Here is a 22,258-nt window from a genome sequence, read left to right as displayed (position 1 = left end):
ACGGTGTGGGTCTCAGCCTCCCCGAACGGGTCCCTGGTGTAGGGTGGCCAGTGCTGCTTCTTTGGCATCTGACCAGCCGGTCGTGTCTGCTCCTGATGTGCGGACCTTCAGAGGCCTCTGTAGTTGGGGACACCGAGAGCCGGTGGGACGCGCCACGTGAGCGGCCGCCGCTTCTCTCCCCGAGCTCCTCTCCCACGCCCTGGACAGCAGGCTGCCCCTTCGGGGCTCCCCACACCCCTCCCTCCCTGCCCTGCTCCGCCAGGGCGCCCTCTCCCCTCCCTGACCCCAGTCCACTGGATTCAACCTCGAACACCTTTGGATGCATTTCTTTCTTCTCTCTTTTCTCCCCTTTTCTTTCCTTCTTCCTCCCCTCTCCTCCATTCCTCTCCTCTCCTCCGTCCTCCTCCGTTCTCCCCTCTGCTCTTTTCCCTTCCTGGCCCTCTTTCAGGAACCTCAGTTGTGTTTTCTCTGTTCGTCTGCCCCCACCTTCCTCCGCCTCCCTGGGCTGTCGAGTCCACCCCATCCCTTAGGAGCAGCGCGTGCCCCAGAGCCCCCGCCCCTTCCTGACTGTCTCAGGCTCAGCCTCTCCGCGCCTCTCAAAACACTGGGGAAGAAAACTGCCGCCGTCACGTGGGCTCCAGGGCCAGCTATTACTTAATCGTGTTTTTGTATTAAGCTACACGTGTGACCTCTGCTTCTCGCAGGCTCGTAGAATGGGAGAGCTGGGAGGACCTTAAGGACCATGGAGGGCCACTGTGTTTTATAGACGGGACGCTGGGCCCCCTTACTGGGAAGGACTGGCCCAAAGTCTCAGAGGGCGCTCAGGGCACAGCTGATATCAGAACCCAGGATTCCTGGCGTAGGAAGTCCCCGTGAAAACGTGAAATCACAATGTGAATGGCGCATGTCTTTCTCCATCTTTTTTGAACGTATTTCTTTCCATCTGCTTGATTGCCCTCATCTGTTAGTGCAGTGACAAGCTCACCTCCCTTTGTGGGGGCAGGGGAGTGGAGGTGGGGACAGAGCTTCAGCAGCAGGGTCACAAGGAACCCACTACTTCAGATCAGTCATGAGTGGGTGCCTCTCCTGGTCTGTCTTCCTGCTCTCCCCAGGCTAACCTTCCTCCCTGATCCTCGACTGACTGCCTTGGCTCCCCACCGGCCCCAGCCCTGCTGATGGGGCTTCTGGGTTTATCTTCGGCTGTCCTGCCTGACCTCTCCAGTTCGGTAATTCTTTCTCGTATTTCAGGGTCTTGCCTTTGTATCTTGGCTAGAGCTCTGTTGTCCGAGATGCTGGCCACAAGTGGCTATTGGACACTTGACACGTGGCTGGTCCAAACTGAGGTGTTCTGTAAGTGTGGAAAGCAGACCAGATTTCAGAGACTTAGTACAAAAGAATGTGAACTATCTCATGCACAATTTTATATATTTTACATTGGTTACAGGTTGAAAAGATAATATTTTGATATGTTGAGTTAAATAAAACAGTTGAAAGTAATTTCACCTTTTTTCTTCTTCTTTAAACACGGCTATTAAAAAATTTAAAACACATGGCTTGCATTATATTGCTGTTGGCCAGCACTGGGGTATAGGCTCTTTTTCAACCAGGGGTCCATGAGAGAATTAAGCCTTGTTCCTGAAGGTCCGCTGTGTATGCAAGTGTGCTAGCTTAGGAGAATTAAGAAAGTCACTCACATCGTTTTCTGTGTTGTGCAGTTCAGATGAGGAACCTTGTTGAGAAAGACTGCACCCACCTGTCGTTTGTACCTGTAATTCAGATTCCTGTGTGTAGGGGTCCCCAGCCTCTGTGATCTCATGCCCGTTGATCCGAGGTGGAGCTGATGTAATAATAGTAGAAATAAAGCGCCCAGTGAATGTCATGTGCTTGAATTGTCCCCAAATCCTCTCTCCACTGAGGCTGTGGAAAAGCCATCTTCCATGAAGCTGGTCCCCAGTTCCGAAGAGGCTGGGGACCGCTGCTGCAGTTCTCCTCTTGTTATGTTACATATTGACGGCTCTTGGTTTGAGATCGATATTACTGAGCTTCTCAGTTCTATTTTTCTTTTTAAAAACCCCAAACAAATGTTGCATTTTGCTAGTTACTTTTCAGTACCTGAGAGGAAAGTGACCCTTTTCCTTCTCTGATTTATTTATATGCTATTATTATGTTAATAGTTTTCATAATATATAGCTTATCCTTACATTTAAAAATTGTGTATTTATTTGGCTGCTCCGGGTCTTCGTTGCTGCATATGGGCTTTCTCTAGTTGTGGCGAGTGGGGGCTTCTCGTACTGGAGCACAGGCTCTAGGGCACGGGCTTCAGGAGTTGTGGCTGGCTCATGGGCTTATTTGTTCCGAGGCACGTGGAATCTTCCCCGACCAGAGTTGGAACCTGTGTCCCCTGCATTGGCAGGCGGATTCCTGTTCACTCTACCACCAGGCAAGTGCCTTACGTTTTTTCAGACAAACCCACCAGGCCATGTTGCGTGATTTTTTTTTTTCCCGCTTGTTCTGATTGGTGTTTGGGTTTGGTGCCTCTTTTCATCACCTTTTGTGCTCTGGAATAAATTATTTAGCATAAGAATTAGGTGTTACTTAAACATCTAATGATGAAGTCTGATCAGACCCACTGGTAAAATCACATGGCCCTGGAACTTCTGAGTTCACTTTTCCAGTTTCCGACGTGGTGTTTAGCATACTCACCAGACATAGAAAAGTTTGGGTTGGCCAAAAAATAGAAGGCAGTGCGAGAGCTAGGTCAGAGCCTGCCCTCCCGGTGAAGCAGGTACTCCCAGAAATTTCATCTTGTGTTCCTGGTAGTGTCGTGGACAACTGCAGTTTGCAGAGATCCAGATGAAGAAGGGTTGAATTGTGTGGGGGCGGCGGGGGCATGGGGGCGGCAGGGGCGTGGGGGCGGGGGCAGTGGTGAACGTGATTACCAGATTTAAATTGCAGTGGAAACAGTGAGCAGCAGACCAGCTCTTGCAGAAAACCGAAGGAGAATTAAATGACAGACTAAAATGTCCTCCTGGAGCTGGGAAAACAAAAGGACACAGATGTGATGAATTGCTTTTAGGAGATGTCATGTGTGTATGAGGAATCCTATGAAAGGAGAGTGGGCAGACATGAGAACATGTCTGTAATGGTGCGGTAGGAAGGACGGAACCACACCTACAGTGTGAATGTCATTGAGAGGGTGAGTGTGTGTGCCTGTGTGCAGCCCTCCTCCTCCTCCTGCCCTGGGAGTGGGCAGGGTCCCTGTTCTGGAGACAGATGCCCTCTGATGCCAGGAAGGTCAGGCTCCTGAGACCTGCAGACTCGGGTTTGAATCTTGGCGCTCACATCGACCACATAAGTGGATCTCAGCAAACTGCTTAACTCCTCTGACTAAACTTTCGTTTCTTCCATCTGTAAAATGGGGCAGTCATAGTATCCATCTGCAGGGTTGTTGTGAGAATTCAGTAACAATGGACACGTGTACGTAAAACACTTGGCGTGGTGCCTGACCCTTAGTAAGCGTTCAGTGAAGCTGGCTCTTGTTGTTTCTGCCATTACTATTAACCGAATGTAAATTCTGGGTTCTCTGGGTGTTAGGCTGATGGGTGACTTAAGGTCTCTTCTCTGGGCTTTCTGTGTTGTTTAAGTTTTCTGTAGTGAACACGTGCTAGGTCCCTGATCAAAAAAAAAAAAAAAAAAAAAAAAAACCACCAAAGTGTATTCTTTTTAAAAAGAGAACATCTGAATGATGTTATTTGGAAAAAATATTTCCCAAGACTATGGAGAAAAGGGGTTGAGCGCAGTCCCCAGGGTGAGAGTGGGAAGTGAACGTGTGGCCCCGTGGTCCTCGTGACTGGCCCAGGATCCGGGCGGCTGCGCTGTGGGCGGCTCTCCGCGCTCTGCTCACGGGGCCCTTTCCCCGTCACATGGACTGGAGGCGGTCCACAGGGCTGCACTTGGCTGCTGCCCTGCCTGGACAGCTGGTTCCGATTGTGCCGAGCCGCAGAGCCCTGGGGCTGGAAAGCTTTGCATCATCTTCCCGACCCTCAGTCTACATGTTTGCTCAGCAGACGGTAGTCTGAGGACTTGACGAAACAGTAGCGACTGTGAACGCGTGGCTCTATCGAAATGCATAGAAGCTGAAAAAGCGGATTCCTTCTATTCAGTCAGTGACCCCTACCCTGAACACGCACCCGGTTCCGCAGAAGGCACCCGTTTGTCCCCGGCAACTCTTTCCCTCTCTGTGGTCTGTCTGGCCAGGGCTTCTGGGCCCTGCAGAGGCCCTCGAGTGCCTTCCTCCCCGGCCAGCCTCCTCCTTTTCTCCACACACAGCCCTCCAGCAGGTGTAAGTGGCTTGCTCTCACACGAGAAAAGGACGTTGCCAGTGTATGAGGCTAGACTGTAGCACAGCAGAGGGGCCCCTGACGGGGAGGCTGGGTTCACTGCGTCGCCACCTCGTGGGTAAAACCCACCCTGCGCGCCACGTGAGGCTTGGGGCTGCTCTGCTTGGGCCCTTCCGTCCCCCTCAGAGTCAACGCCAGTCTCTACTGCCCTCTAAGCCTCCACCCCCTTCCTTCACAGCCCGTCTCCTCCCATCTCCCCAGGCTCCAGCAGCTCCAGCCTCAGTGCCCACCGTGCGCTGTCGGAGCTTCCAGGGTCTTCCCACGCGCGCTTCCTTCCTGGAACTCTCAGCCCGGAACCCTCTCCCGGCTCCTCCGGAGCTTGCTGCCCACCTCGTTCACGGTCTCCACTCCGGCTGGTTTACCGGCCAGGCGTCCCGAGGCATCTGCTCCAGTATCCCATTCCTTCACCCTGGTTAACATTTTTTTCAAAGGATTTATCATCATCTGACTTACCGCAGATTTCTCGTCTCTCCTCCCTCCCGTGGAACGTAGAGAGCGAGAGCGTGTTTGTTCAGTCCTTTGCTGTTCTGTTTGGCCCATCGCTAGTCCTGTAGCTCTGATATCAGATGAACGCAGATGCGTCTCATAGACCGTCAGTCACTGCTGTCTCTCCCTCTCTCTTCCCTCTTCACCCTTTCTTGTCACCCTCCTTCCCCTTCTTTCTCCCTCTTCTCCCGCTCCTTCTCCCAAGAAAGAGCTAAAGATGCCTCTCTCTGTCTGCTGACATCACTCAGAAGAGTCCATTCTAGGAAAGGCTTTTAGGGCTTCAGCCTTCAGAAACAAAGCAGGAAAGTGCCATCGCCCTTAGTTGTCTTGAGTTGCGGCGATTTGGGTCCATGTCTGTCTCCCCCACCAGCCGCACGCTAAACTCCTCGAGGCCTCAGCTTTGGTCCTAGAGCTGCTTCCAGCGCGGGGCCTGCTGCTCAGCTGGCTCCCCCGCCCCCCTGCTTCCCTCCCCTCTTCCCTCATCCCTCCCTTTCTCTTCTCCTTTCCTTCCCCTCTTCCGTCCTTGCCTCCTTTGGCCTTTCCTCCTCCCCTTTTCTCTTCCTTCCATTTTTCATCGCAGCTGATTTTGTCCCAGTGAGGATTTAAGGCAGCAAGGCAGGAGCCCCATTGATGGAACTTTCCCGCTGCCCCAGTTAGCAGCTCTTCTCCTCTTACTCCTTTGGGTAAAGCTCTACCGTTTCCTGTAGGACAGACATGCTTCCTGAAGGTCCAGATTGGTTGTGATTTGATAGGCACACTCCTTCAGAAGGTACAGGTCATGTGAAAACTATCTGTTGTTTATGTTGACACATTTATGTCATAGATGTTGACCCCGACAGGTTATCAGCAGGTTATGAGTTTATAAAATTTTTGTAATTTGAGTGTTTACTCAACTGTTAAAATTTTATTTTAGAAAGTTTACAGTGTGTAATATTGTAACATGTCACCTATTAAAGTTTGTTTCAAAGTCATCATTTCTTGATATTCGAGCTTATAAAGCAAGGCTTTGATCTTTTACCCCGGTCCTCTCCCCAGAGGATTCTCTTTCCCTGGTTATTTTTGGAACTTTACTTGGTGCGCTGAAACCTCTGTCTTGTTTCATCAGCTTTACACAGTGTCCGTTCACTGCCCACTTCCTGTGCTTCTCCTTGTCGCCTCCACTGACCACTTCTGTCAGCTATATGTTTACGTCGTCAAGTGAATTAAATTAACATTCTGACATCTTGCAGCTGCACCAAGTCCTTCAGTCCTTCCTTAGGCTGACTTTAAAAGTTGCAAACCAACAGGCAGCATCCTTTTTTATGGCTATGTAAGTGTGGACGTGCAGATGTCATCTGGGCCCAAGCCAGGTGGCATGCCAGTGTTGCGATTCATTTTCTAACGACCCAGCGCCATTCAGGAGAGAATATGCCTCACATCAAGGACCCATAGATTCTCTTTTCTTTTTATCCATCCATTGTCTAACATTGGAGAAAAAATAAAGTATTTAAATGTGTACAACTATTAAAATATATAATATGTAAACATTTTAAATCCATACAATTTAAATGTACATATACTAGTTAAGAGCTTTCCAGGTGGCTCAGTGGTAAAGAATCTGCCTGCCAATGCAGGAGACTCGGGTTTGATCCCTGAGTCGGGACGATCCCCTGGAGAAGGAAATGGCTACCCACTCCAGTATTCTTGCCTGGAAAATTCCATGGGCCGAGGAGCCTGGCAGACTACAGTCCATGGGGTTGCAAAGAGTTGAATGCGACTGAGCAACTGAGCACCTAGTACCTAGTTCCTCCATATCCAAGATTCTGAATCTGAAGATTCAGCCAGCTGCAGATCATGTGCTACTCTATGATTTATTGAAAAAATCTGTGTAAAAGTAGACCTGTGCAGTTCAAACTTGTGTTGTTCAAAGGTCGCACGGACTATGTTTTTTTCCTATGCTACATATGTACTATGATAAAGGTTAATTTATAAATTAGGCGCAGTAGGAGATTAACAGCAATAACCAATGATAAATAGAACAATTATAGCAAGATGCTGCACGAAAAGTGAGGTGAATGTGGCGTCTCTCAAAATCGTGTATATAGATTTAATGTCTTTTCCGTCTTAGCTGAGCACTCGACGTGCACTGCGGCTCTGTCTTTTGTAGTTTGAAGGGTGTCAGCAAAACTAGCATGAATTTCTTCTTTCTCCTTCACAATTCCACAGCTAGAAGATGTGTTCTTACTGTAGATCTTAGCAACCTTGGTGGTTTTTTTTTTTCTGTCCTTATTAAGTCAAGAGCTTTCACCTTTTCATTTAAAGAAGAAAAGCACTTTACAGCTTCTTTTTTCGTGTATCCCAATTGCCAGCATCACTTCTCCTGTGCTTTGGGGCCATTATTATTATTATTATTATTATTTTCTTTTCCTTTTTTGGTTGCACCGCGTGGCATGCATCTAAGTTTCCTGGCTAGGGATCAAAGTGCAAGCTCAGAGTCTTAACCACTGGACCAACAGGAAGATCCCTGGGCCATTATTAAGTATAAGGGTTACTTGAACACAAACCCTGCAACACCATGACAATCAGTCTAATAACTGAGCCTGCTACTCAGTGACTAATGAACGGGCAGGACACGGTGGACCAAAGGATGATTCATGTCCTGAACCGAGCAGAGCTGGAGGGCATGAGATGTCATCACCCTTCAAAACGGTGCATGATTTAAAACGCGTGAATTGTTTATCTCTGGGATTTTCCGTTTAATATGTTCGGATCTGCAGGTAACTGAAACTGCAGAAAGTGAAATTGTGGATGCAGTAGGCAGGACGACCGTTGTCTCACGGAACCACCAGGATCCAGGGTGAGAACTCGCCTCGCCCCTCAAAGCTTCTCTGCGCCCCGTTCCCCGTGCCCCCGGCAGTCGGTGATCTAGTTTCTGGCCCTGTAGTCACCACCTTTCTCAGAATGCCGTAAAAGAGGACTCCTGTAACACTTTTCTGTTCAGCTCCTTTCACTCAGCATAGTCTTTGACATCCTTCTGTGCTGATGTCCGTTTCAGTGGGTGATACATTTTATTGCTGAGTAGTGGCTGATTATAACAGTGGATCACAATTTGTTTCCCCCTTCACCAACTGATGGAAATCTGGGTTGTTTTCAGTTTGAGGAAATTGAGATAAACATGAACATGTTTCTTTTGTGTGTGGACAGATGTTTGCTTTAGTGAGATTGCTGGGTCACTTGCTAAATGTATGCTTAAAATGAAAAAGAAACTTCCAGGAACTTCCCTGATGGATCAGTGAGTAAGACTCTGTGCCCCTAATGCAGGGGGCCTGGGTTCCATCTCTGGTCAGGGAACTAGATCTCACATCTTGCAATGAAGAGTTTGCATGCTGAAACTCAAGATCCTGCATGCTCTAACTAAGACTTGGCACAGCCAAAAAAAAAAAAAGATGATTTTTTTTTTTTTAAAAAGAAACTGCCAAATGGCCCTCCCAAATGGCTCTACCATTTTGCATTCCCAGCAGTGAGGTATGAGAGCTCTGAAATGCCTTGTTCCTTAGACCTCCACTACCAAGGCTATGGTTTTTCCTGTGGTCATGTATGGATGTGAGAGTTGGACTGTGAAGAAGGCTGAGCACCGAAGAATTGATGCTTTTGAACTGTGGTGTTGGAGAAGACTCTTGCGAGTCCCTTGGACTGCAAGGAGATCCAACCAGTCCATTCTGAAGGAGATCTGCCCTGGGATTTCTTTGGAAGGAATGATGCTAAAACTGAAACTCCAGTACTTTGGCCACCTCATGCGAAGAGTTGACTCATTGGAAAAGACTCTGATGCTGGGAGGGATTGGGGGCAGGAGGAGAAGGGGACGACCAAGGATGAGATGGCTGGATGGCATCAGGGACTCGATGGACGTGAGTCTGAGTGAACTCCGGGAGTTGGTGATGAACAGGGAGGCCTGGCATGCTGCGATTCATGGGGTTGCAAAGAGTTGGACACGACTGAGTGACTGAACTGAACTGAACCAACCCACAAACTGGTGCTGTCTCCCCCCAGTTACCTCAGTGGCTCACCCACTCCCTGTGATGTTTCTAAAACTCCTTTGACTAGTGTGTGACTGTCCCGCCGGCTCTTCTGAAGATTGTTCCAGAGGGCAGGATGGGAGGGATGGGGAGAAATATGGGGAGAGGAAGAAGGGGAAAAGATTGCCATTGAGCAAGATGGTAATGTGGTGTCACTGGCTGCTGCCGCCTGGTGGTGGTCCCTGAGGTCAGATTTAGTGACCTTCCCTTGAGGTGGTACATTTTCCATGTGGGCATGCTTTAGGAATGTAATTTGGAGAAGACTGTAGATAGAATTAGCTCATGCGTGGAAGGGCCTTGTGTGGCTGCCTGTGGCTCAGTGGCTTAGATCCTGTGGGGGTCTTCTGGAAGAATTTTGTCCCCTTCCCCAGATCGCCTCTTCCAGGCCCTTACCTCACTGACCCCAGACACAGTCTGGTCAGGCCTTTCTCAGGCCACCTCAGGGCATCTGACTCCTAAAACCCTAAGCACAAAGCTGGCGGCCAGAGAAGCTTCCAGGGTGAGCGGAGACCAGTGTTGACTCTTGTTCTCACCCGGGAATGCTTACAGATGGGGATATTAAGACAAAATTGTTTTTACACTGGCTAGGGATTTTTTTCCATGGACAGTTTGTTATAAACATTGTCCTTTGTTTGACTGAACGTCTAAATGATTCTCATGTCTTTAGGTGTTCTTTATTTAAGGCAGCTGATCAGACACTCTTTTGGTTCTGGGCCTTCTGATTTTAGGGTGTCTGTGGGAAGCCAAGGAAGGTGTGGCCAGGAGGTGGCTGACTCTACTGGTCTGGAGTCAGAAGAGAAACTTGGGCTGGACACTGGAGTGTGCTGGAAGCCATGGGGAAGTGTGATCTTCCTGGAAGGGATGCAGACACCTTCCTGGAAGGTGCCCTTGGACAGGTTTAGGTGGGGCTTGGGAAACATGGGAAGCCCTGGTGACTCAGATGGTAAAGAATCTGCCTGCAATACAGGAAGCCTGGGTTCAATCCCTGAGTTGGGAAGATCCCCTGGAGAAGGAAATGGCAACTCACTCCAGTATTCTTGCCTGGAGAATTCCATGGACAGAGGAGTCTGCTGTGCTACAGTTCATGGGATCACAGAGTCAACCCCATGACTGAGTAACTAACACTTTCACCACTTGGGGGACATGTGTCAGAAAAGAATAAAGCAACTGAAAAACCACTCGGAATTGGGGGGGGGGCTGGCACAAGAGGTGAGAAGACAACCAGAAGAATGCAGAGCTAGGGGGCGAGGACAGAGAGTGGAAAACAGAGGGGTTCCCCCGCCAGGGGACCAAGAAAGAGGTGGCCAGGAAGGCTTTCAAGAGATGGGCCTGAAAAGGGAAGAAAGAGAGTGAGTGGGAGCTGGAGGAACCGGAGGTCTGGAAAAGATGGCCTTGGTTATTACTGCCAAGGTGATATGTCATCACCATTATTATTATTTGCCAGAGAGGCTTATGTTTAAGCTTCTTAAATTGCTAGCAGGAAAGAAACTGGAGAGGAAGAGGTTTAAAGATACAGGTACCAGAAAAGGCATCAGAGCAAGAGCTCCAAGCAGGGAGGGCAAGGGAGCCAGAGCCCAGAAGATGGGACCTGCCTTCCACTGAAGCCCGAGGAAGGGAGAGGAGGCAGCTTATTTAGTGGCAGAAAGTTTCTCCCTGATAGACCCAGGGAAACAGCCGCATGGTGGAGGAGAGGTGCTACAGGAAGCTGGCGAGGACTGACCGGGTTCTTCCTGTCCTTTCATGTCCAGTGGACCTCGGCAGAGAGCTCAGAACCAGTGGCAGCCTGGGCAAGATCAGGCCCCATGCAGCCCGGGTGCAGCAGCCTGGCTCTCCAGCATGCAGGCTACAAGGGCCTTACCAGCTTCAGCCCAGCCCCTCGTCTCCCTTCCAGAACCAGCCCCGTCTCCTCTGGTCAATTTTAACTTAATTATGCTCAAATTGGTTCCGTAGCGTAGACCTTTTTAAGGCATTAGTGACTGGAGGAGTGTTGCTCTATTACTTCACATTTTCCAAACCCGCTTCACACAGATGGAATCTCTTGTATTCCAATAAGGCCAAACACAGAAGAGGAATAGTGCCAAAGAGGCTGGGCCCAGGACTTGTTTTAGTGCAGTTAGAATGGTCTTATTTCATTTGACATCTTGATAAATCTCTCTGTACCGGTTTTGGGAGGTTTCAGCAGTGAGGAAGGCTCATGCCCTGTGCATCCCCCAGATGAATCCGCTGTGAGCCAGGCCTGCGCCCTGCGTGTCCCCTCCTTTGTCGGGCTTTGTCTCTCTTGGTCTCCACCACAGTTCTGTAGAGTTAGCTTCAGCATCCTCTCTTCTTCCTCCGTCTCGATGAAACTGGTGCCAGGAAAGCGGTCCCCAAGGAAAAAACTGACAGGGTTTGGATTCCGAACAAAGAAAGGACTCTCTTTTATCAAGGGATCTCTCAAACATAGTGTTTTGCTGTGTTGAGCTTTTAATTTTGAATATGACTTGTCTTGTAGCATGAAAGGGTTTAAGAACTGCACATAGTTTTTATTTATTTTTATTTTTAAAATTATTTATTTATTTGGCCACACTGGATCTTAGTTGTGGCATGTGGGATCTAGTTCCCTAACCAGGGAGGGATTGAACTCAGGCCCCCTGCATTGGGAGTGCAGCGTCTTAGCCACAGGACCACCAGGGAAGTCCCTGCATTCAGGTTTTAAATCAAGTTCTTAAGGAAGTGAAGGAAGTGAAGTCACCCAGTCGTGTCCGACTCTTTGCGACCCCATGGACTGTAGCCTACCAGGCTCCATGAGATTTTCCAGGCAAGAGTACTGGGATGGGTTGCCATTTCCTTCTCCAGAGGATCTTCCCGATCCAGGGATGGAACCCAGGTCTCCCGCATTGCAGGCAGACGATTTACCATCTGAGCCACCAGGGAAGCCCAGGAATGTTCAAATCAAGCAAATTTGGGGCAGATGTATTAAGTTCCTGCTTTGGTTCCTGCCTGCATGACATCAGCAAAATGAAAGAGAAATAATGATAGATTTGTGTTAGTAATTCAAGACAGCAGTGAGAGCACATGTGGAATAAAGAAGGGAGTGTTTGGAGTTAAAGTCATGTCTGACAGCACGTGGCTGACCCTGGGAAGAGGAGGGTGACCTTTATCAAGTAATTGCTACATACCAGGTGCCCCGTGTATGCTTTAATCTCCCTTACCTATTCTCAAGAGCTTCGTGGGTAAATATATCATCATACCCATTTCAAGATGAGAAAATTGAGGTTCTTCTCAGAATGCAGCTGATATGTGGAGGGCAGACTCTGACCTCGGTCTGTCTGCTAGGTCCACACTGCTCCCTTCGAGAATGCCTTCCTATGTTACTTACGGTGCAAAAATAAAACCCAAGCACTGAATTAAATGAGCACTTACAAACATGCGATGTGCAGCCCCCCTCCTATGGAAATGTATATAACTTCCGCTGTTTATTAAAGAATTCAGGAAAAAACAAAGGGGGGAACTGTCACCAGCAATTGGGCAACAATCAGTCCTTGAATATCAGTTTTACAAATTCTCTTTTCTATCAGATTATAGTCCATACATTTCAGAGCTGGCTTTAGGGTCCACCTGGGAAAGAAGCCCTTGCCTTCACAATTATACTTCAAAAGGGCAGTGATGCACATCTGCAGACTGATGGAAACATGTGTTCTAAAGTGGGGTCGTGGGAGGGCTCAGTAGTATACATTTGGAAAGAAACCCAGATAGACATTTCAGAACAAGGAGAATCATGGTAAACAGAGGTAAACTCTGCAGCTCAGACTCATGTCTACTTGAGAAAAGAAGGGGGGCAGAAGGGGAGCCAAGGCTTCCCTAGTCGCTCAGCTGGCAAAGAATCCGCCTGCAATGCAGGTCGGGAAGATCCGCTGGAGAAGGGATAGGCTACTCCAGTATTCTTGGGTTTCCCTGGTTGCTCAACTGGTAAAGAATCTGCCTGCCATGCGGGAGACCTGGGTTCGATCCCTGGGTTGGGAACATTCCCTGGAGAAGGGAATGGCTACCAAATTAATGGACTTCTCTGGTAGCTCAGCTGGTAAAGAATCCTCCTGTAATGCAGGAGACCTGGGTTTGATCTCTGGGTTGGGAAGAGCTGTTGGAGAAGGGATAGGTTACCCACTGCAGTGTTCTTAGGCTTCCCTGGTGGCTCAGCTGACAAAGAATCCACCTGCAATGCAAGAGATTCCGGTTAGATTCCTGGGTTGGAAAGATCCCCTGCAGAAGAGAATGGTGAATGGCTACCCAATCCAGTATTCTGGCCTGGAGAATTCCATGGACTGTATAGTCCATGGGGTTGCAGAGTTGGACACGACTGAGTGATTTTCAGAGCATTCATTCAGGAGGATGAGTAGTGCTGAGCCCTCTTCTTCTTTATTAAAACTGATATGGTGAAAATTCTGTGAGGTAAAAAGTGAGGCTTCCTGTCCCCTGCCCACACATAGGGGGGGTTCTTGGTACCAGCCTCACTGATAGGTAATATTTAGGTCATTTGATTCTTCAAATTATAATGCTAAACCTGCTAGGAAAAAAGAGACAAGGCTCCTGAAAAAGATATTAAGGGCACCTCTCCTCCTGCCCCCCTTTGCTTGTGTGAGAGAGAGGAGAGGCCAGCTTCAGGAAAGAATCCAAGGTCATCCAAAAGCTTCTCTGATAGCAATGGGCTTGGCCTGGAATGTTCCCTGATTCCAGGAATGGAGGATGTCCCTGGGCCAATGAGAATCTTCAGCCAGATTTTAAGTTAGCCCTGGGAGGGGATGGTGAATCCTGCTTATTATAACAGTATACCCTCTGTCAGACAGTCTGCATTAAGAAGGGACTTCTAGTCCCAGGGAGCTGGCAGAGTGGCCTTGTGGGGTTGAGAATAATTTGAGCACAGAAGTCCCGAGAGATGTGGCTGAGGTTGTAGAGATAAGTAACCTGCTTCTCACCCTCGCCTCTGGGGGGGTCCCAGGATGCCCCTCTACCTGTGGACCCAGCCCCTTTCTCTAGAGGAGGAGGAGATTCTTCCCCACCCTGGGAGGGCACAGATGGCCAAGGTTCAGCCCTTCCCCACCTCTGGGCCCACCTTCCAGGTAGATGCCCGTCTGTATTTGCATCCTCATTGGAATCACTGTTTGAAATTGACTCTGTGCTTCCTAGGAACTAGCCAGCTGTGGATGGAGTAAGAAGGAGAAACATAGTCTCGCCCCCAACGTCGTGGCCTTTACCCGGAGGTTTAACCAGGTAAGAACACCCCATGCACGTGCGTGTGCAGATAGTAATCTGTTGTCCCCCGTAGGCTGGGAGCCCCTCCAGGCTTCACTCCCAGGCACTGGCCCCAGTCCAAACCCCTCTTCCTGAACCCCCCACCTTCATCCATGCTTGTGCCATCACAGTCCTTTTTCACACAACAGATGGAATTGAACACATCTTTTCTGTATCTAAATCATTTCGGTGGCTTTCAGTTCCACTGAAGCTAAGGTTCTCCAGGCATCCTTAATGTGCCCTGCAAGGTCCTGCATGGTGGGTCTGGCTTCTGGCCTCCCCTCTACTCTGTGGGCTTCGGCCTTCCTGGCCTCCCTCCTCTTTCCTGCTTCATCACGTCTCAGTCCCATGAGGCCCCCATCCGTGCTGTTCTCCCTGTTCAGCTCCTAACCTGATCTCAGCCAGAATGTCGCCCTCTCCAGGAGTCTTCCGTGAATCCCAGCCGGTGTCAGGGCTGCCTGTCATGTGTCCCCTCACTGCGCCTCTGCGTCTCCGTGTGGCCCTTTCCCCGCCTGGCCGCACTTTGTGTAGCTCTTTAGACTCCATCTTCCTGGCCAGTCTGCGGGCTCCATGAGGGCAGGAACTGTGTTTGTCTTGTTCATCTCTGTTTCCCCTACCACCTTACCGAGTGTCAGCTGTATTCAGTAAGTATGTGTAGCGTGAAAGAATGAGGTGCTCAATAAATGCTCCTTGAATTCAATTTCTTTGAATTCCTGATGACCTGGTCACTGGCCCCACCCATGCTACTACTGCAGACCAGAGAGGCTTACTCAGAACCTTTGCTCCAGGTATGAAGCTGCATCCCCACCTAAAGGAATGTTATCAAGGACTTGGACCAACTGAGCCGGGGGATTGGGAGGGTGGCGGGCTTCTGATTGCTCAGACAGACCTGCCAGAACATGATCTTTGGTAGAAAGTACCCTGCAAGACCTCCTTGAATAGACCAAACCTCCAAATGGGGCTGTTGACAGCCTTTTCTCTTTGTTCTGTTTCTCTGGTTTCAAATGAGGACAGTGGCCTAGAGGTTGCACAGCATACGTGACTGGAGCCCGGAGTGTTGGGCCTGGGTTCCCTTTGGGCCTTCCCTCCAGCTGGGCCATCCCTCTCGGAAATGCCGGGTGCTATGCATCACCATTATTCAGCCTCTCCAGCCTCAGCTGGCTACCTCCCCAAGCACAGCGGGAGCCCTCAGAGAGGCACCAGCTTGTAGTCAGCTGATCAGGGCTGGAGTTCGCGTTACCATTGTTTTATGAGATACAGTAGGAACTACGGAAGGCCTAGCTACATCTGCGGTAGGGACTGTACATCGTTTGTTTTGAAAAGAGAAATTCTGAAGCCTTTTGTGTTTTGTTTTTTTTTTACTCTTTATTTTCAAAATCTTTTCCTTTTCAACTGAGCTTAGTCTTTTAAAAACAACCAGATGTGTACACACTATCAGGGGATTCATAGTTTCCTTAGCAAAACTATTTGGGAGCCAGCCGAGTCCCACCTCTGATCAGCCACAGCGCTCCGGGAGGAGGGCCACTGGGGGCTCTGATGTAATCTGCTTTGCACGCGGAGGCCAGGTCAGCTTGGCAAAGGGCAGCGCGGCTTGTTCTGCGAACAGTTGTTTCGTGTCCAGCTCGGACCAAGCGGGTGAAGCAAGCCAGAAGTAAAGCTGCCTTTTCCCAAACAGGATGCTCTGAGAGATGGTCTTCCTGCCGGCCTGTGAGCCACTTAGAGAGCAGTTCCTAGACGAAGCCCTGGTACCAGCTCTGGCTTGAAAACTGGCCCACGGCCTGGCTGTCAGCCACCAGAGCTGCTTTTCCTGAGATGAACTGATTGGTATCCATCCCCTCCTGGCCGACTTTCATATGTGTCAACCAGGCTGCTCATCAGACTCCAGCTAAAGGCGAGCAGGTCACGTACCTCTCTGAGCCTGTTTCCTTATCTGCGAATGAAAATCATGGCAGTACTCACTTTGCACAGTTGTTCCAAACATTAAATGAGATGATCTAGGTAGAGCTCTTAGCACAGTGTCTGTGTCTAGTAGGCATCCAAGCGTTTTTTGGCCAGGGTGGGAAAGAAGAAAGATTAGCTGAGTGGAAGGAGGTTGCTGGGGAATCTGAGGCTCCCTGTGGCCAAACCAGAGCCAGTGCTCTGGTCAGTCCTGGAGGACGTGGCTACTCCTCCATGGGGCCTGCGTCCCTTAGCATTTGTTTATGGAATGGCTGGGACGGAAGGGCTGGGCTGAGTTCCCCAGGGGTCTGTTATGGGCCAGGCCTGTGCCTTGGCCCCAGGGAGTTCATCGTAAAGCCAGAAGTTCTCAACCCTTTTTGAATCATGGGTTTTTTTGTTGTTGTTGAGAATCTGATGTATCACCTATGAACCTGCCCTTAGACAAATAGACACATGTATACATTTGCATTTAAGTGAGTGCATTTAAGTTAAGTGACTGGATTTTCTGCTGGCCCTTCAAAGCCCCCGAGTTTTTGCATGAATACTTTAGAGGACAGCAGTCTGAGAAGCTGTGGTTGCATGGAATCCAGCAGACCTGAGTGTGCATCTTAGCTGTGCGACCTGTTACCGGTATGATCTTGGCTTGTCTTTCAGCCTCTGACCTTCCTCATCCTATATGAAATAGGAAGAATCATTTCAAGTGGTTTTTGAAGATCAGATGAGAATCATGGATGTAAAAGGTTTAGCTCAGCACCTGACACACAGTAAACTAATAGAATTAGCTCTAAAACAGGTGGTAGCGTCATGAGCGGAGAAGGCAGTGGCACCCCACTCCAGCACTCTTGCCTGGAAAATCCCACCAACAGAGGAGCCTGGTGGGCTGCAGTCCATAGGGTCACGAAGAGTCGAACACGACTGAGTGACTTCACTTTGACTTTTCACTTTCATGCATCGGAGAAGGAAATGGCGACCCACTCCAGTATTCTTGCCTGGAGAATCCCAGGGACAGGGGAGCCTGGTGGGCTGCCGTCTATGGGGTCGCACAGAGTCAGACATGACTGAAGTGACTTAGCAGCAGCAGTAGCAGCAGTAGTGTCATGGGAACTACAGGCTGAAAGGAAGGTTAGCTTTGGGCCCAAGTGCTGGCGGTAGGGTGGGAATTGTGTCCTGAAGATGAAGAATGTGGAAGAGATGGACAGGGAATTGGGAGAACTTGGTTCCAGTCCGGTCTCTGCTGCTAACCTGTTCTGAGGCCTGGACAAGTCCACGTGTGGGTCATAAGATGCTTACATATTAGCGGGGGCTGGACAGGGCAGAGGGTCTCAATGCTTTGCCCAGGAGGGTGGCTTTCACTCTGCTCAGGATATATACACATAGCTCCTCATGACAGAAGCCCCTGCTGGCTCATGGAGCAAACCCAGGGAGAGGCTAGACTCCATGTGTTTTTGGGGGACCTCAGGCAATACTTCTGTCTTCCACCTGGAGGTCCCGCTTTCCTCTGCACTGGCCCCCGACAAGCAGCCTCCTCCTTTCTGGTTCTGAGACGGCGTTCGGCAGCTCCCTGTGAGGGCAACTCCCGCAGAAAAGACCTGCCTCTTTTCCATTCCATGTCCTGGACTTGAGACTCTGGGGACGATGGCCCGGGTTTGGATCCTCTGCTGTGCACCCTGACCTCATGGCCCCAACAGGAAACACGAGGCTCTGTCTGGCCAAGTCTCAGAAGCAGGCCTTCCGGTGGAGGCGGGTAGGGGTCTGGGTGGCAGGGAGTGAGACTGGAGGACTGGCAGTTCCTCCAGGAAAGTCGGTGCTCGGGCAGGAAGTGGCTGAGAGTGATGGCAGGGCCCCTGCAGACCTTCTTGCCTCTGGCACTCTTCCTGCTCGGAGCTTTCGTGCTGATACCCCAGCACTCTTGTAACTGCCCCCTTCCCCCCTGCCCCCAACTCCCGTCATCAGCCTAACCCCTGAATGTTCCCACTCCTTCTTGGCTTTAATCAAGACTCTTTAAAAAAAAAAAAGTTTATTGAGCACTTAGGCTGAACTCACCTGAGTTAGACACTGTACTGAGCATTTAACCTGCATTTGATTCTGTTTTCACAAAGCCCAGTGAGGCTGATATTTTAAACCCATTTTATGAATGAGAAAGCTGAGATTCTAGAAAATGAAATAACTTGCTCAAAGTCACATAACTGATGAGTTTCTCTGTTGAAAAGCCTCCCCCATTTTTATGAACATGACTCCAGTGGATCCCCCTGGTTCTTCCAGACCTCATTTATCACAGAGCTGGGAGGCAGTGTTAGTATTTTCCCTTCCAAAAGCTACCTCCAAACAACTGTTCTTTCCTCATTGTATAAATCCGCTTTAATCTGAGGCTCATTGCTTCTAGTTACGTTCATTTATTTATTTAATAGACATTGACTGAGCACGCCCCAGGCTCTGTCTTTGGTCCAGGGTTGTCAATAGTAAACTAGATTTAGCCCTTGCTCACAGTCTAAATGGGGAGACAGAAGTAATGGAGGGGCTAACAGTCCAGGGGAATCAGCATTAGGATGGGAAAACCAGAGGAGAGGTGTGGGCAGTTGGAAGGGAGGCCAGGAGACTGGATCGGAGTCTGTCCCATTCATCCAGGTGAAGAATAGAGATGTGAAGTGGCCGGACTCAACAGAATATTGAGACCAAATGGTAGCTCTCGGTGATTGATGAGACATGGAGGGAGATGACAGGGAGGTGCAAGGAGGGGCCCTTTGGTCCTTGGCAGCATCTCTCTTTGAGATAGTGAGCACAGAGGAGGAGCAGCTGTGAGGGAGGAGATGAAAAGGGTTTGGACGTATGAGTTCAGCTGTGCAGCAGGTATCAGATGTTTGCGTCTGGGAGTCAGGGGAAAGATCCAGCATGGAGATGCAGATATTGAATCAGCTGCAAACGAAGCACAGGAGTGGATGAGATCACCCTGGGAGCAAGAGAAGCCCCTGTGAGAGCTGAGAACGAGCAGCCGGGGACGAGAAGATCCCCCAGAAAAGGTGGTGTTTAGAAATCAGGGTCTCAAGGATATGGGGATGCTACAGAATGGGTCAGTTAAAAAGACTGGAAAGAAAGTCTTAGCAGCACAGCGGTGGTGAGCTCAGCAGGAGCTGTTTTGTGGGGATGTGAAATAGAAGCTGGGCTGTAGCAGGCTGAGCCGTAGGAGGTGTGAGGGAATGGAGAGAGCAGATGTAGGCGATGCTCCCATTGAGAAAGATGAGGAGTGGCTGGAGGGGCTGGACGTTCAGGGAGGTGGTAATAGTCCTTTTTTCTTTTCAGCGGAAAGAGCCTTGGGGATGTTCTTATTTTGAATGGAAGGAGCCAGTAGACCAGGAAAGATTAAAGATAAGAAGAGAGCAGGTATACATAATGAAGTGAAGTTCCAGCAAAGGTGGGAGAGGCCGGGACCTGGGCACTCTGCGTTATAAAAGGCGAATCTGCAGAAAGGAAAGATACAGACACAGGTCTGCTTGTAGGTGTGGTGTGAGGAGGTTCTGTGGCTCCTCTTTCCTCCATGGAATTGGAGATGAAGCTGGGACACAGCAGGGAATCTTGAGGGGGTTGGGGAAAGCTTGAAAAAACCATTCCAGGGAAAAGAGAAAACTGACCCTGGAAATATAAAAGACTCATGAGTAGAGCCAGTGGACCAGATGAAATAGAGATTGTAGCTTTTAAAGTGGCCCCAGGGCATGAGGGTAGATGATTTTATTCTAGTTGCACTTTGCAGCCAAAAGAAAGGGGCACAGGAAGGTAAGTGGTTAGATCCATCCACAGTTAGCAAAGCAGATTCTTTTTGAAGGACCACAGGGCAAGGGACTGAAGTGACAAATGATAGCGGATCTGTCTGCTTTTAAGGAGGGAGGGGTTGCCAGGGACTCCAGAGTCTGGCAAGAGGGAAGAGTGGGCACAGGGGTGGGGGTGGACTCAAGGAGAAAGTAAGGACTAGAAGGTTTAAAGGTTATGGCCTGAGACCGGAACTTCAGGTCTCTGATGCAGGGCAGTCCTTGGTAATTAGGAGAAGAATGTGACTGGAGTGGTGGGTGCTAATAGCTGCCAAAACGATAACGTGACCTTGAGGCCATGGTCTCAAGGTGATGGTCTCAGGTGATGCTGAAGTTGCCCAAAGAATAAGGCAGGATTTGCTGTGGAGAGGAAGGCAGTGGTCCAGATGCTGATCTACCTGCTAGCATTAAAGTTTCACTTCTCCAGATTCTGAAAAAAAGGGGACGCATATGTATGTAGCCTTTTCAGACTATCTTTTCACTCAGCCACATGCATTTAAGATCCATTCATGCATTTTTATGGCTTGATGGCTTTTCTTTTTAAGTGAGTCCTATTCAGTGTTTGAATTTACCAGTTTGTCTATCCATTCATCTATCAAAGGACTTCCACTTTTTGATAATTATGAATAAAAATGCTATAAACATTTGCATGTTGGTTTTTTTTTTTTGGTGTGTGGACATAAGACTTTAAATAAACTGGGTAAATACCTAGGAGTACAGTTACTGGATCATGTCTGTACCATTTTGCATTCTCACCAGCAATGAAGGAAAGCTCGTGTTGCATCATATTCTTACCAGTAATTGGTGTTGTCGTTTTTTAAAAAATTTGAATTAAAAGTTTAAACTAGAATGGCTCAGTTCTAATAACTGTGTGATAATCCCACTTTCCTATGCTTTATCCAGCCACTCCTAGACCGTTATGTCTGGACCTTGGCACCCCATGTGAAGACTGGGGTGTCACAGTGATCAGAGGGTCGGAGGGTGAGGGGAAAGAAAGCATGTTATACAAGGATCAGAGGAAGGATCTAGGAATGTGAAGGCTTGGAGAGGACGTAATTAAGGGGTTCTTATGGGGAAATGGACTGAATAGAACCTGTGGGGCCTAATCAGTAAGTGCAGGGAGCAAGGGATAGAAGTGGGTAGGTGGTTGCTTTCTCCTGATACAGGGTGGTTCCCTGCCCATGGAGGCTCAGGCAGAGACCAGACAGTGTTTTATTGCAGTACCAGGAATCCAGTGGTGGGGGCAGGGAGAGGCTGGGACCTCTGCTTTCCCATCTTACTCCAGGTTTCTAAGGAAACCATGAGTGGGCTTATTGAGAAATTTGTAGCAAAAGTCACTTTCTTGTAAGAAAGGATAGCATTCTAAAACCTGGATTTTTTTTTACTTTATGCTTTGATTGTTTTCATTTGTGGTTGATTAGCTAAAGCTCTCTGTGTTCATAACTGTTCTGCTTTATTCACTTCTAATACTGTTGTGAAAATTCCCCGGGGATATCTTAGTCCCCAGTGCCTTAACTCCAGTGCTAGCTCTACCACCAAAACAGTGATCCTGATCGTAATAGCTTATGTGTTTTACAAGCTTGCTAGCACCATGACCAAGAGGCATTTATTCCATGTGTGCATGGACTGATTCAGCAGTTGAAAATGAGTTAATGTAATCCACTGTTTTAACAGGCTAAAGAAGAAAAAGCATAACATCTTATCAGTCGACCCAAAAAAAGCATTTAACAAAATTCAGCATGTATTCATAATACAAAAAAACTCTCAGCAAATCAGGAATAGAGGGGCAACTTCCTCAATTTGATAAAAGACATCTACAGAAAATCCTGCAGCTGACATCATACTTAACATTAAGACACTCGATGCTTTCCCTTTAAGATTGGACGTGCTCTCTCACCACTTCCATTTAACATTGAACTGGAAGTCCTTGCTAGTGCAGTAAGACAAGGGAATAAAAAGATACTTAGACTGAAAAGGAAGAACTAAAACTGTCTTTATTCAAAGATGACATGATTAGGACTTCCCTGGAGGTCCAGTGGTAAAGAACTCACCTCGCAACGCAGGGTACCCTGGTCAGGGAACTAAAATCCCACGTGCCTTGGAGCACCTAAGCCCACATGCTGCAGCTGCTGAGCCATTTTGACGACGATCTGTGCTGCAGCTAAGACCCCACGCAACCAAAATGAGTAAATAAGGATGACATGATTATCTGTGCATAAAATCCCAAAGGCGTCTATTTTTAAAACTTCTGGAACCACAGTGAGTATACCAAGGATTCAGGGCACAAGATCAATATAAAAGCTTTTCTGTA

General features: G+C 48.8%; 1 protein-coding gene across 17 annotated transcripts in view; it reads left to right on the top strand.

The window, feature by feature from the left end:
- Positions 1-22,258, top strand: part of RALGPS1 (Ral GEF with PH domain and SH3 binding motif 1) — a 302,601-nt gene that overhangs the window by 86,723 nt on the left and 193,620 nt on the right. For all 17 annotated transcript variants that reach the window (XM_042245687.1, XM_042245689.1, XM_042245692.2 and 14 more), the window contains one exon: positions 14,105-14,188. In XM_042245687.1, coding sequence (XP_042101621.1) covers positions 14,105-14,188 — 84 coding nt within the window. The remainder of the gene's footprint in view (positions 1-14,104; positions 14,189-22,258) is intronic.

Source organism: Ovis aries, chromosome 3 (assembly GCF_016772045.2).
Source record: "Ovis aries strain OAR_USU_Benz2616 breed Rambouillet chromosome 3, ARS-UI_Ramb_v3.0, whole genome shotgun sequence".
Lineage (NCBI taxonomy): Eukaryota > Metazoa > Chordata > Mammalia > Artiodactyla > Bovidae > Ovis > Ovis aries.
The sequence above is the reverse complement of the archived record's forward strand: the minus strand, read 5'-3'. Positions and strand labels throughout refer to the sequence as shown.